Raw genomic sequence first — 15,858 nt, forward strand, 5'->3', positions numbered from 1 at the left:
GAGGGAGAACTGGGATTGGGCCGTAGTCTCTTCTATTAACATACGCAGCCATCATCGGATCCTTGGCAGGTATTTTATTTCATATATAGACGCTTTCTGTAATCAAATGTGAGTGCAATCAAACAACAGCAATACAAACATTACCAATGCAGTCTGAGAACCAGGAACAGGGTTAAAACAGGGAGTTCACTCACTCTACATAGCGAGCAGCTAGTAACCTCATGGACAACATTAAAAAAAACAAAAAAAAAAACCTTCCTCTGTCAGGACAGTCCGCCGTCATGTGAACTTCCAACCGTGATGGTGAGGAGGGAGGTGGGGGCGCCCGTTTGACCCACCACCCTCCTGCCCTAACCGTCCTCCTCTTACAGGAAGTCCAACCAGTGATACAACAGTCCCCCCACCCCGCCCCAAACCAACCACCCCGCCGCCATGAGTCCAACTTGCACTCGGCTCTTCAGTGAACTAGATAACCTCCCATTTTCCCCCATCATGATTATCATCGTCATTATCCTAATAGTATCAACAACAAAAAAAGAAATCCAAATCATTTCCACTTCTCACACGGCAGGAGCCAATCAGCCTTCGGGTTCAGTCAGTCTCGACCAATGGCTGTCCATCCGGGTTGACTAGAAAACCACGTAGCTGTACATGTAGAACCAAAGTTCTCATGCAGTGCCCTGCGAAGGTGGCACATCACATACGTGCACAGGTGGATGTGAGGGTGGGTGGGGGGTGATTATGGGTTTTTTTAAACGGTGTGTCTGTGTGTGTTAGAGAGAGTGTGTGTGTCTTTTAAGAGGGGAGAAGCAAAGGTGTTAGGCAAATATCAGACCCAGGAGCACGAAAAAAAAAAAAAAGTCCAGGAGTAGAAGAATTACATACAAAGTCTTTATCCACCGTTTGTCTTCTCTTGGCCCTCCACAAAACACTCACACACAAACTCTCTCTCGCACACACACACACATACACTATAGGTCCTTACGTCATTGTGAAGTCAGGTGTTCAAGGTCAACATTCAAGAAAAGAAAAAAAAACACCTCAATGGTAAAAATCATCTCTACCATCACAATGCTTCAGTTCATAAAATCTTGACATTTCTGAAATTTTTTGTTTTTTCCTCCAGGTTTTAAAGCAGTATGTGTGTGTGTGTAGTTGTTGTCGTCGTCGTCTTTTGTCCCACTGCTGCAAACACACACACACACACACATGCACAACCAACATACGCACACTCACGCACTCCAACACACACCACATGTCCTCTTTTTTTTTAGTGGAGAAAGACATGGCGCAATGGAGAGACACTCCTCCTCTGGGGCGGACGCACTGGTCACCAGGAGGAGACAGGGGTTGTTGCGACGGCTACCAGGGGTCTTCCAGCTCACCGGCACTCTGGGTGAGTAAAAAGGAACAAGAGATGGAGGAAGGTGGGTTAGTTTTTTTTGTTGCTTCATCTTTTAGTGCACACAAGTTAAGATACTGCTCCTGACGCCTTAAAAATGGCACATTTTGAACCTAACTGCCCTCAAATTGAATGGATAATGGTTAAAGATAGTGACATTATTCCCCTGCCCAGCCTTAACACAACCAAAACCCAGACCTCTGATGACTCACCTTGCGGAGAATCACGAGGCCAACTGTCAGACTGAAAAACAGGGGAGAAATGGAGAGAATGGAGTCCCTATAGTCTACGAAGCTCCCCCTCCGCTCGTCGCCGCCGCCAGCTCATGCAACGCAGCGGCAGGCGTTTATTTTGCTGCCATTGTTTTAAAGGAGACGACAAATTAAAATGTCTGAGATGAAATTACCAGGCTGGAGCTAAAAGCTGACAGAGGAGGGCAAGGAAGTTGAGGATTTGTTTTCTGTTCGAAAACTTCACAGTCGACAGAAACGAATACACATTAACAGGGAACTTTGGTATTTTCCCACCTTTACCCTATTTTCCCATGTTTTTGTGTCTAATTGACTGATGGGAACAACAATTTTTTAAAATTTGTCTATTTTTGAGAGAGCATTGCAGCCTCCATTGGCAAAACAGGCTTCGATATAACCAACTAGGGCAATTATACACCATTAAATACTTCCAGAAAAGGCCCCAAAATTGACATTGCCAAACTCACCAGACTCCATTCACAGATTCAAAATAACACTAACAAAAAACATCTTGTTTTGTTTCAGCAATCACCAACTCTGGTTGTTCGAAATAAACACTTTATACAGCAATTTAAATGTGAAAATATGTTGGCTATACAGTCACTAAAATTACTAAAGAAGGATCCTGCAGCTTAAGGCAAGGTAGATTTAAGACTTTTTAAGACTTTTAACTCGCAAAATAAAGTTTAAGACCAATTTTCTCATATCCAGAATTGAAGAGGGACAATTTTATTTTGCCCAAATGTTTACTGCAACATAAAACATGACTTTTGCAAAGAAAAGGTTGATTATCTATGTCAAATGTTAAAAAACAACTCTTTTAGAAGACAATAAACATATAAATGTATTTACTTAGTGTACCAACAGAAGTGGGAAATATCTGTCATTTTGGCCTGTTTTCTGTGTTTCTCAATCTGCATGTGAGATTCCACTGCTAAGATTACTATCATGGTGAAATTGGGAAACTATTAAACAAAAAACACAAAAAAATGTTATGATGTTATGATGCAGCGTCATAAAATAATTCTGAAAATCCTACGTCCCATGTCTGAGCATTTTTAAGACTTTTGAAAGATTAATTTAAGTCATTTTTATTACGAATTAAGGCCTTATTTTTAGATTATTATTAGAAACAATGCCTTTTAAGACTTTTTAAGGATCCGTGGGAACCCTGTATATATATAAATGGTGTGGCAATGGCGATTTCTGGGCTGTTTCTGTTTTAACAAAAAAGAATCTTGCTCTTTAACAAAAAGGGCTATCTCTGTAGGGATCCTTTCCATAACGTAAGACACCTTTAACAATCTGAGCCTGTCAGAGGCAAAAAACAAGCACTTTTAGTGGACGGATATTGACGGTGTATAATTGCCCCAAGTGGTTACAGTGAAGCCTGTTTCACTGCTGCCAGCTGCAGCGCTCACTCTCAATACTGGACCAACTGAAAACATTTTCGTTCCCATTAGTCACCTCAACATAAAACATGGGAAAACAAGGTCCAGGTTGGAAAATACCAAAGTTACCCTTTAAATATTGTAGAGACACTGAAAAAAATCCACTGGAGGTGTTTAGGGATGGTCCTGTATCAAATGCCACTACATGACCTTGGATGATTTTTGGGGACATCCAACTCAATTTGAATGGGAAAGTTGTTGAAAGTTGAAAGCTTTTCTGTTTTTTGCTCCCCTAATCATATCCGTTATCTACACATAAGCAAGATTTGACACATTTGACAGGACCAAAAGACAAGAAGCACGTCTGTACAGTCAGATGACATCCAGAAATACTCATACACAAATCGTGGCATTATACCTCAAATCATTTTTATTTGTTCATTTGTCATTTTAACTGTGTGGGTGGGACTGATTTGCCCACGTAACCCCATACAAATGCAACTCACACATACACAAACACACATACAGACATACATACGCAGAGTGTTTAGCATAACCTCCCCTCCCGATAGTTAAGTGCCTTAGATATTGAAAAGATAAGTGCAGTGCATGCATTACCACGGTCACTGAGTACAGGGCTTTATATAGACTTACAATAACATCCCTATACCTGCTTTCAGAGAAGAAGAATGAACGCTGTGGGTTCAGTCTGTTCGAATCAAACTTTCACAATGAGACAAGAATTTCAGATTGTGTTGTTCTGAACGGACAATTTCAAAACCTGTGAGGAATGAAATACACTGCGAGTGGGATTTCATCAAGCTGAAAGACATCCTGCCACGGTTAATTACCAGCGGCTGTCAGTGTGAGCGCTGAGAACTTTATGAAAACCTGCTTCACTGATACTTCAGCTATACTGTGAACTGATGATAACCTCACAGAAATTGTTGCCCGGGTGTAATCAATGGCACAAGTGCTTAACTTTGGATACTAAATGTCCACAATGTAATTCAATGTTATGACATTTTCAGCCATCTAGGACTATGACTGTAGGGATGTAACAAAAGCCACATCCACGGCCTGAGGGTGTCGCCAAAATAAAGGCCATATTGTTACCTGAAGTAAGATGGTTTGTCGTATCTACAGTGAATATTATTTTTTCATTTTAAAGGGAAAGTTAACCCCAAAAATCAAAAATACATTGTCTTTGTCTTACCTGTAGTGCTGTTTATCAATCTAGATATTTTGGCATGAGTTGCCAACTGAGATATTAGTTGTAGAGATGTCTGCCTTTTGTCTCCAATATAATGGATCTAGATGGCACTCAGCTTGTGGTGCACAAAGCCCCCCACAAAAAAAGAGGTACATTTTAAAAACTCGACATCAATGTGAATGAAATCATGACCTGGTTACTCGAGATGTTCACAGACCTTGCTGTGAGCAGTATGACGCAGGAACTATTTTCTCTCTACCAAACTAAATCCACCTACACTGCGCAGAAGGAAGTGTGCATCTAGCGCCACTGAGCTAACCAACGTCACAGGACGACATTTATGTTTTCATCGCACACTGTTACAAGCACGGGCCACTTGTCGATAAGTAGAAGCATGCCTCCTGCTGCACGATCATACATTTGATGGGTTTAGTTTGGTAGAGAGAAAATAGCTCCTACATGAAAGTGCTCACAACACTATCTTGAGTAACCAGGTATTATTTTTGGAAAGAGGTACTGTTGTTGAATTTTTCAAAGGTACGCTTTTGGCGCTTTGAGCATCACAAGTCGAGTGCCATCTAGTTCTACTATATTAAAGAGAAGACAGACATCTCGACGCCAATATCTCCCACACTCGGCGAGTCACACAAAACAATCTAGTTTGATAAAAAGTTCAACAGGTAAGAGGAAAAATATGTACTTTTGAATTTGGGGTGAACTGTCCCTTTAAATTTCTCAAGTTCAGCTCTAAGCAGTTTGACTTAGCTCAACTTTCATCTGTGTATCATTTCTTTGCCAGAATAGCTGCACTTAAACTGTGCTTGGAAATGGATGCTAACAACAGCATGTCACCCATGATGACATTAGTATTCAGCTCAAAACATCTTTGAACATGTCAAAAATGTCTTTGATAGCATTGAAATCCAAAAGTTAACACCCACTTAGGTTTTCACTCTCAAAGTTTTTCTGTCATTAAAGAAAAAAACACCACTTTGAAAAGACTTTTGATTAGGTATAAAGCTCACATAATGGTTACTAATCCAATTTAGTTAGTGGTAGTGTAGTTTTCATTATGGTGCGCTACGCCGTGATGGGCTCATTATTACCTCTAAGGCGTTTTTCTCTAAATGGTCACAAGAGGCAAAAATGAAGCAAAAATGAATCCAAAATACATTTTGACAAGTGACACAAAACTGAAATTTATGCTGTACCTTAAGCATTTTCAAACACTTTTTCCAGATTAACAAGAGAAAAGACTTCACGCATGAAGGCTTGTCTTGGCAAATACACGTTTAACCTCCCCGACCAGCAATAAAGAGTAGAGGACAGCCACCTCCCTGAGCTTTTCTATGAAACAATCCCCATAAAACGGAGTTAAGCCAACAGTAGGTCTGATTCGCCATCAGCATTTACAGCCTACACTGATAAAGCTGACATAGCTGAGACAAAAGCTGAGCCACGTCACACAATGTAGAGCAAGATACTGTATGTTAAAGAACAAAAAACACCCACTGAACAAACGACGAACCCTTTTGACTTTGTTAACAATGTGACTTTTCGCCTAGCGTTGGTTTTGTTTTTCTCCATTTTTCATTCATCCAATAATTTTTTTGGCATGTAATGAACATTACAGCCTTACAGGGTTGCTAGTGCAGCTATAGACTTTCAGTCTTACTTTCATTTAAAGAAATGCTACTTTTATGGCCCCTTTAGACACCTGGTATTGATACACGCTAGTGTCACTGACACATTTACATCCGCCTAAATAGCAACAACCTGGAGCGCATTTTAAACCTCTCTGTGAGTGTCTTGGAGGTAGCGTACTAACATGCAGTGATGTGTAATTAGGCATATATTGTGAGGGAAATGCTGTTCAAACTACGAGTACATACCCATTAGGCATGGCAGTATGCAGTATTACGATACGATTTGAAAATCCTGGAGGTACTTTTTTCAATACCATCAAAAATACAGGCGCTCCTCTTACTATTAAATTCATCGCATGTAGTGCACAGCACACACCACCAGAGCTCAGTCTCAGGTCCCAAGTGGTGGAACAGGCAGCTAAGCTGAAAGTCACTGCAACACCTTGTGGTGGAGGTATAAGTTACAGGACTGTAACCAGCTGGCGGCCAGCAGGTACAGAGAGACACAGGATGTTTTTTGGGGGTTTTTTTACATTTAACGTAGTGAATTAAGGATTTATTTTGACCAAACAGGAGCTGGTGATTGTTGGAGCAGTAGACTTACAAGCGAAAGTGACAAAGAAAGTTTGGGTGATTTAAGTTTCGTTTCTGTCCAGTTTAAATGAAGTGTGTTTTATGATCACTTCATGAGGCGATTCAACCACGTCAGTCATCAGTGACCGGGAGATAGTTAAATTCTTACAGTGAACAGTTGTATTTCTGTTAAAATAAGGTAAACAGGTTTGAGAATAATACTTTTCTTAACATTTTTGGGTTACTGTTGTGTATTTATTAGTCTAAAAAGCGAGTTAGCGCCGCACACTTATACCGTGATATACCGTATACCCCGGTGGAATTTCAGGAAGGGACAAAATATTACATACCGCCCAAGTCAAATACCCATCTAAACAAGTGCCCCTGTGTGGTTAAACTGCCCGGTTTTTCAGTACCCACACTGGTTAACAACCTAACACTGCTGAATTTGCTGATTAATGGGCAGACAATCAAGAACCACCCACTACCAAAAAAACAAACATTTCAATAGTGATGATTGGTCTCTTTCTCCATCACTCAAACTCATGCAGACGTACAATCACACAAACATACATACATATACGCAAAAGAGTGTGTTCTGAGTCTGTAGATGGAGTAGGCCTGCAGACAGTGCAGTGTGTGGACCACAGCTGCAGTTCATAGGGTCTCCGCTCCTTTTCTGTGTCAGTTCGTCCACTGTATGCAGGTTTGGGGAGGTTGAGGCTGAGGGGGGGAAGAGGGTGGGTTCAAGTGGGATATCAGCCAGAAGCCAATACTGGTATATATAGGCCAAGAAGTGCAACATTTTGCTTCACCAGCCACTTTTGCATGTTGTAGTAATTTGTTATGGATTTTTTTTCTGTTGTAAACATCAGTCTGTGTGGTCTGGTTGAAAAAGTGGCTGGCAAGTTTGGGAATCCAAGCCGAGGCGGTCAGAGGACAACGGAAACAAAAGAAAGAGTCCTCATTAGGAGGAAGGTATGTATGTGGCTCGGAAACAGAACTTGAATAGACAGAAGGGCCATTTTTATTTTTAAAATATACTAATGAATGGCGATAGTAGCTGCAGACCGTGATCGAGGTGGAAGTGGCCGACGTGTCCATTCAAGTTCTGCGATGAAGGAAAGAGGAGGAGAGGTCATAGCACATCTGACTAGCGCTCTGGGATTGGCGGGGAGGTATGCGGGCGGGTTGCTCAGTCAAAGGAGGGATTGAACTCAGGGGCGGGCGCATCTTGGCTGGCCTCCGGCTCTGCAGTGGCGGGTGAGGGCGGGGGCGAGGGGGGAGTGGGAGGGGAGGCGGTCTGCTGCTGGCCGTCGTTGTCATCATCGTCGCCCTCGTCGTCGCCGAAGTTCCTTCTGCCCTCCCCTGCTCCCTCCGCAGCACTCTCCCCCCGCAGGTGGTAGGCGGCCAGGGACTCCTCCAGCACCGTGCGGTACTGCCCCCGGTGGTGCAGGCGGAACTGCCGCAGAGCCTCCAGCAGATGAGCCGCCGTGCTGCCACCTCCCTCCTCACTCTCCTCCTCTCCCCCCGCACAGGCCTGAGGTGACACGCCAGGGGTCAGACTCTGCAGGCACACTCCATGGTCAAACACACACACACAAACATACATACTAACAAGCAGCGGCACATCATTTTCACACAAATATCTACCACACACTAACATGACGATGTCAGAGGCATTCTTGGACCAGTCGCACAAGCCCATGCAAACGCTACCTCTGACCCTGTGACCAACAACCCTTTGTGATATTCGCTGTATGGTGTAACAGAGAGGGAGGGAGGGAGGGAGGGGGAGGTAGGTCAGCACCCACACAGCCCAGAGAAAAGAGCCTTCAAGTCAAGACTCCATCGAAATAAATATGACAAATAAACTCACGTGCCCTCATACATATACACACACCTCCACCAGCACATCACAGGCTGCTTAAAACCTCATCTCTTCTTTAGAAAAAGAAATATGTTTGTAACTTTCTTGTGCCCTTGACAGCTTTTTCTTTAAGACGATGGATGTGAAATTATCTCCTGAACTACAAATTAATTTTTTTCTTGAGCTGGATTAGATTTTTGGCTGTGTTTACAATATTCTACAAATAATCAGAATAATAGGAAACAAGAATAAAAATGCCTCATGTAACCACCTCAAGTGGAAGAGACGGGCCTGAGCAGAAGGAATTTTTACTTGGGTTGAGAGGGGAGGGGTGGTGTAAACCTTTAAAAAATCTGTTTCATAGAAAAATATTAGCATCAGCAGACCATGTAAACACTTAATGTGATCATCACTTCTCTCTGGTTGGAATAAATGTATTCTTACTGGGCATATCTACCCCACAGGAAGGTAGCATAAGTAGCATAACTGTGATTGCTCTCTCTGCTGATTTTGAAAGAAAAAAAAAGCATTCAGATTTTTTTGTTTTTGAAACAGCAGCCTTATGTTATATTGTGGTTTCAGGCTGAATTGTAGCGTTGTTAGACATAACAATCATCTACCACTAATCTTACCAAGATATTTAGGGAATGTTTGTAAATTATAGCATCAGCCGATAGGATGCATGTGGGACATTTTTAATTTCTACCTACAGAAAATAACCTGGGTTACAATTACATTACTTACTTTACTGCATGAACAGGCAGAACCACTTTTCCTTTTCTATAATTGTAAGAAGTATGAATACATATTATGTACTGAATAATTGAACTTTCTTAATAAAGTTGGGGAAAACACTCATAATTCGCATGAGGCTGAACCCCTCTGCACAAAAAAAAGTTTCATTCTGTTTAAATGCTTTCAGGCATGAAAAAGCACAATTGCATCAGATCACTTAATGTTGTTTATACTGTCATAGTTACAATCTCTGATCAGAATCATTTCAATTATGCTGGGTTCACAATGGACGTGGAAGAAGTGCATGAGCGTTGCCAAACCTGTTTTTCAGAGCCGTATTAACAAGTTAGAGCAGCCCCACTGACGGCATGAGTGGTGTTTGTCAGGCGTGTCTCAGCTGCCTGTCAGCCTGATTTTTTTCCGCAAGCCGCGCTCAGTTGTCAGCAGAAATAGTGAAATTGGAGTTTCGATAATTACATCGACTTCATACCACCTTTTATCTCAGTTTAAAGGCCTCTTCTCACAGACAAGGAAATAAAAAGATGTCTGTTTTACTCAAACTTTCCTGCTCCCGTTTCAAAATAAAAGCCCTCTGACAATCATTCTGTTGACAGAATCCCATCAGCTGTTGACACAAGGCATTTTATCGTGAAAAATTTGAAGGACCGTGTTATTGACAATGCAGCTTGGAGCTTGCACAGCTTCATAAATGAGTGGAATATGTGCTTTTCAGTGTGGAAATACAGTACTCATTGCAGCAGGTAGCTCTGCAGCAGCGTCACAGCAACAACGCTGCCAATGTGAACACCACTAGTGTGAAACACGCTGCAGTTCGGCGAGGTTGCCGTCACGCACTGCTCAAGCAGCCACTGTATTTCTGGCCTTAGACTGAAGAAATATTGTCCATGTAACCGCAGCTGATGAATGTCAACTACAAACTCTGCCTTTTTGAACACGTTTTACACACTCTGTGCACTTCAGCTATCCACTCTTTTTCAGCATTGTGAACAATAAATTTACACTTAATAATTTAAGTCCCCCTTTACTAAAAAATACCTTCTTACTGTTATTTCACCTGTTTGGATGTTTGACCTTCACTGTGCAGAATGTTACACATGTTGAGTTTTAGGAAAGAAGACGTGTATCTGCTGAAAGAGGAAAGTTTATCTGAGCTCACATTGATTTGGTGTTTTAAACTCCGAGTGTTGATGTGCAAACTTGGCGCCTCCAGTGTGCACACACTGAGAATGTCCTTCTCTAACTGTACAGTATATATATGACGTCAATGATACACACAAGCTGAAACTGGTCGCACCTTTTCAATGTTTTTCAACATACAGTCAAATGCAATTCACTGAGCTTGCAAAGATTTTTCTGCTGCATCTGTCCTCCACCCTCATTCACACTTAAATCACGTTCACACGCCCTCACACAAACACAAACACAAAAGGGTGTCCTTGTCTGGGCTGGTGTGTGTTTACAAGGTCATGTTGAGGTGAGGGTGAAAGGTTGGAGAGGTGAGGGGTTCAGAGAGTGATCAACTCACCCCTTCCTCTTCTCTGTGAGGGTTCAGCTTGTTGTACACCGCCTCGATCACACTCCGTCTGAAAATAACAGCACACAACTCGCTGCTCAGAGAGGAGAACAACTCCCTATATAACACAAACAGTCTGTTCATTCCTTGCAAATGTGTATTGATTAATGTTTTAATGGAACTAAGAAAGCAACCAAGTCGATACTTGAGCATCCGCTATTTGTGCATAAAGAGACAACAGAATCTCTTTATGAATCATAACTCCTAAGTGTTTTGAGGAGTGTTACCTGCACGTTGTAAGTTTTTAAGTGCATTTTTGTCCCGCGTTAGAGTGGATGCAACTGCCTTTGTGTGAACACATTTGGCTCAGTGTAAGCAGAGCTGCAACTAACGATTATTTTCATGATCAATTAACCTGCTGATTTTCTCTTGTGTAATAATTTACATCAGAACACTGTAAAAACACAAATAACACTTTTCCAGAGCTCAATAATAATAATAATAATAATAATAATAATAATAATAATAATAATAATAATAATAATAATAATAATAATAATAATAATATTACTCAAGTTATAGAAAGACATTAAAAGTGCTTTGACAAGCAAAGCAAAAACAGAAATGGGATACTCAGGAGGCAATATAACTACAAAATCCAAAAAGTCCTAATGAATTTGAGTGAAACAAAACTAAGGTGGAGTTAACATAAAATTAAAAATCAGAGGGGAAAAAATGCAAGTTCCAGGAAGCAAAAAGTCAATATAAATGTATATAAATAAAAACAGCCAAAGCTATAAAAGCATAAAATGAAAGGAAATACAATAGTAAAGTAAAGTAAAGTAAAAAGACGACAATCCATGAAAGCTATTCATGAAAAATGGGTTTTAAGAAGTGAGAAGAGGAGCAGACCTAAACCCAAGGATATTCTGTCTGCTAGAATATGACAAAAATGGAGGATATTCTCACAATTTAAAAAAGAATTAAGTAATCAACGATTAATGAACAAAATGGTGCACATTTGGTTGTTTTAGCAATTTCAGTGGAGAAATGAAATTATGAAAATGACATAAATTCAGGTGCAAAAATCCATGTGTGAGCGCATGTGAGTGTTTAACTATTTTCTGTCTATCATATCCCTTTTTAAAGCATTTTTCACTATGTTGCAAAAGTGCTGTATAAAAATAAAGGTGTTATATCTGGCTTGTGAAGTCAGGTATCAAACTTGCAGTTTAACAAATCAAACTATAACTATTGTCATTATGAATTTTAGACGTGTCTTAGCCATGACAAAATAATGTTTAACAGTATGATCTGTGTCTAAAATGCAGTTAAAGGTTATTCCAGGCTGTGTATTTACTTGCTGGCCAGGCCTCCGCCAGGTGGAAGGTTGGGGATGTTCTCTGTGGCAATGCACCTCAGGACCGACACCAGGTCAGGGACTCCCGTGTCCCCACAGTTCCCCAGTAACTCTACACACAAACACAAAGAGGACAAGGGGGTTGTGAGAAGTTACATTTTACACTGAGGCATGATTTATAGTATTTTAAACTAAAAGTTTAGGCGTGAAACCACCTCTACAAAGGCTGAAAAATCACATGTAGTGGAAAAATCTGTGTGTGTGTGTGTGTGTGTGTGTGTGTGTGTGTGTGTGTGTGTGTGTGTGTGTAGCAGACTGATTTCAAATATTTGTACTACCTAAAGAATGTTTATTTTGCCCTGGTTATGTAAACGGAAACTGAGTACAGTATGTGGCCACTTGTTTCACTTGACCTTTTTTTAAAAAAAAAAGAACAACAACAGATTTTTAACAAAGGTATCAGCTGTCTGGCCCAGTTTGGGCATTTAACTACCACTAAACACATTAAATCTTTATAATAATAACACTGATAATACACCACGAGTTTCCCATACAGCATATTAGCCAGTGATAGTTCAAAGAGTAAAAATACTAAGATATACACAGAGACCAGTACTGTATGATCCACTATCAAGACTAAAGCATTTTTTTAAAAGTTTTGTGACTCTAATTCAGGATTATTGTAACTTTGACCCGATAACTATCATAATAAATGTATTGCCTGTTATGTTTTTGTGTGTAAATGTGTGTGTGTACATGTGTTGCGTGTGCTGACCCTCAACACGGGTCTCCAGGTACTTATCCAATTCCTCTTCTTTCTTCACAGCCTCCTCTGAGATCTTGGGAGCGCCGGGTAAACACACCAACACCACACTCATATTGTCCCTGCTCCCCTGCAGGACGAGGACAGGCACAGACAGAACACATTAACTCTATGCTTGACATAGGAAATGTTTTTTTATAAACTGAGATCTTTATTGTAATAATGCTCCTTCTTTTTTAAAATAAGGTCAGGGTTTTTATTGTCAATATAAATCTATAAATTGCCAGCTTTGTTTTTACTTTTAAAGACAGCATACAAAGTCCTGGAAAAAAAGGACCAAAACTGACAAAGTTAGCATGCTGTTTTTTATATTACAACAATTCCTGAAGCTGCTCTTCATCAGTCAAAGCTTTTCACCGTAAAGGTTTGTGAAGGGTGTAATTATAAAGTAGCAACAGCTGGCAGGTTAGTATCTATATGTGTCCAATTCATAATGGTATACTTGTAGATATCTGAAAGATAGAAAAATAACATCAGGTAATGATGTATCAGCTAATATAAACTTTTTAACATAACCATATATATATATATATATATATATACAATTTTAATGAGGTTTCCTCCAATTAGATTTTTAACAATGGCAACCAGGAAATGTACTGGCCAGGACATACAGTCCTAAATAAACTTTAAATAAACTACATTTTTCAAACTGTATGTTTGGCATTCTTCAATTTCTAGTTATTTGCACACATACAGTGAGATTAATATATTCACAATGAGCTAATATGGCTTATACAGAATCACAGTAATAATAATAACTTTGTATAGCAACTTTAAAAACAGAGTTTACAAAGTGCTTTGACAAAGAAAGTAAAGTAGAAGCAGGCAGGGTTTCTTACAGTGACAATAAGGAAGCCAAACAATAACGCTGAACTGAGGCCAGACAAGAGACTTGAGGAAAAACACTTTTTAGGATGATATATAAATATATATACAAATAGATTGTTATTTCTAATCATACTAGTGATATGTAAGTGTGAGCGACGTATAGTTGCATCTGTGTTATTAATGTTTTAAAGGTAATTTTTTTTCCACAAGTGCAAAGGCCAACGAACAGGTTGTAACGTAATTAAGATCTTCCCGACTTTCTTAGTTACCTTGAGCAGTGTACTGACTTCCACATAAAGTTCTCTGGACAAATGTTCCGGTAAAATCAGATGGATGTGACGTTATGCGCCTTGTTTTAGTTGCATACATAAAATGCAATACACAGTCCTGCAAACGGTGTCACATTAATCTGTTGGGCTACAAACGGCAGTTAACAACTAAGATATGCAGCAATGTGCCAGAACAGACAGGGAAGGAGAAGACTGCTAGTAAGTAAACATGGATGTAAACAATGCAGGTCCCAAAAGGTGAAAATAAATAAATTATCTGTTCCTCAAAAGGAAATGTATTCAACATGTTTGTTAGACATCAAGTATACACACACTATGAGTAGAACTATATGTGAATATAACTTTTGATTGTTCACCAGGAAACTCCTGTTGTTGTTGTTGTTGTTGTTGTTGTTGTTGTTGTTGTTGTTGTTGTTGTTGTTGTTGTTGTTTTGAGCTGCTGCTAGAATTACAAAAGAGGGATGGTTTGTGGCTTGGAGACAGCAGAAAAGCTAACAGCTATGCACGTTCTCAAAGTTAAACACGTCTTATTTGTTTTTGGTTTTTTTTACAATAAAGAAAAATTATGGGAAAAAACCTGTTTGTAATAAATTGTAATAAAACCTTTTTCACTTAAAGTTATCATTTACAAGTGTCTTCTAGTTTCAACTAGGGATGTCAATGGTTAACCACTAATCAGTTAACCACAGAGAATATTTTTGACCAGTTACGCATGTTGGTCTAAAGGTTTTGTTGCTTTGTATTTAACAGTAGTAGTATGAGCATAGTAGCACTACAGAGATCTCCAGTAATCTCTTAGCATTTCAGTCTCTAAGTCAATGGGTATTTTAAATGGGCTTTTGGTCAGAAGCCTGAAATAAGGTCTGTGGTTAACACAACCTTAAGAGACTTTCACATTTTATTCTACAACATTAAATACATCAGTAAATACCCCACTTGTGAACTTTTAAGCTTTTATGTGTCTTTAGAAAGGCAGTTCCCAATAAGTGGCTAAATGAGATGACAGATCGTCATCAAGTCGAGCCACATCGAACACACTTTTATAGTCTTGTTAAGGTGGCCAAGCGACATAGTATAGTTCATTTACAGAAAAATTACCTGAAAATTAGTTGGAAAAAAGATTATAAATAAAATAAAATAAATATAAAAATATACATATAAAATATAAATAAATATAAATATAGTTTGCTAGTTTTTTCTTTTTTCCCCTTGACATTTTTCCCTATTTTAATTTTCCCATAATAATAATAAATAATAATAAATAAAATAAATAAAATAAATAAAATAAATAAAATAAATAAAATAAATAAATAATCCCATATTTCCTTTTTTTAAAACAAATTGTGGAACATTTCTTACCAAGTTGCTCTTTTCCTATTCCCCCATGTTTATGAAAGAAATCACACCACTTTGCTTGGGGTTCAAAGGTTTAAATACTTGTGAAAGGCAACTGAAAGCAGCACAAGAAAAGTGATGTTGCTACATGTTTCAAAGGGTTAATTCTCTGTTGATCAACTAATTGCTCCAGCGCTAAAATCTTCAATTATAAACTTCTAAAACCTTTAGGGAATTTATACACTTGCAAAAGGTGTATTGTGAAAAAACAAAACAACTCTGCAACACTGGACAGCATATAAATTGGCATTTATAGGACACACAGACCGTTGGCCTGCAGACCAGATAGAGATCTGGCCGTAGACCAGTGGATAGTCACCTTGTCATTACCTTGTAAAAGTCAATGTGGTCAGACTAACTTTCTGTAGGTGTACAGTGTCACATACATCACAAAAGGCAGTAGCAGCAGAGGTGATTTATGACAGCGTGTGGCTGTTACTTGAGATAACCCATCCAGTACGGTAAAAATAACTAGGCTGCTGTGCACTTGCTGGTTCTTGGAGTACTCGAGACACAAAATAGATGATACATGAAAGGCAAAAGT

At 39.4% G+C, this 15,858-nt stretch overlaps 1 protein-coding gene across 2 annotated transcripts in view; it reads right to left on the reverse strand.

The window, feature by feature from the left end:
- Nucleotides 1-59: 59 nt before the first annotated feature.
- The window catches only part of ppm1bb (protein phosphatase, Mg2+/Mn2+ dependent, 1Bb), a 32,690-nt gene continuing 16,891 nt past the window's right edge, over nucleotides 60-15,858 (reverse strand). The window contains exons 3-6 of one of the 2 annotated variants that reach the window (XM_042507516.2): nucleotides 12,751-12,868; nucleotides 11,976-12,087; nucleotides 10,628-10,685; nucleotides 60-1,392 (exon numbers count right to left, since the gene is read on the reverse strand). In XM_042507516.2, the coding sequence (XP_042363450.1) occupies nucleotides 1,363-1,392; nucleotides 10,628-10,685; nucleotides 11,976-12,087; nucleotides 12,751-12,868 (318 nt within the window). In that variant the 3' untranslated portion in view covers nucleotides 60-1,362. Of the gene's footprint in view, nucleotides 1,393-3,451; nucleotides 8,017-10,627; nucleotides 10,686-11,975; nucleotides 12,088-12,750; nucleotides 12,869-15,858 lie in introns of those variants that run through there. The other variant, XM_042507517.2, reaches the window with a different exon arrangement.

This window comes from Plectropomus leopardus, chromosome 19 (genome assembly GCF_026936395.1).
Source record: "Plectropomus leopardus strain MGB_pleo_1.0 chromosome 19, ASM2693639v1, whole genome shotgun sequence".
Classification (NCBI taxonomy): Eukaryota; Metazoa; Chordata; class Actinopteri; order Perciformes; family Serranidae; genus Plectropomus; species Plectropomus leopardus.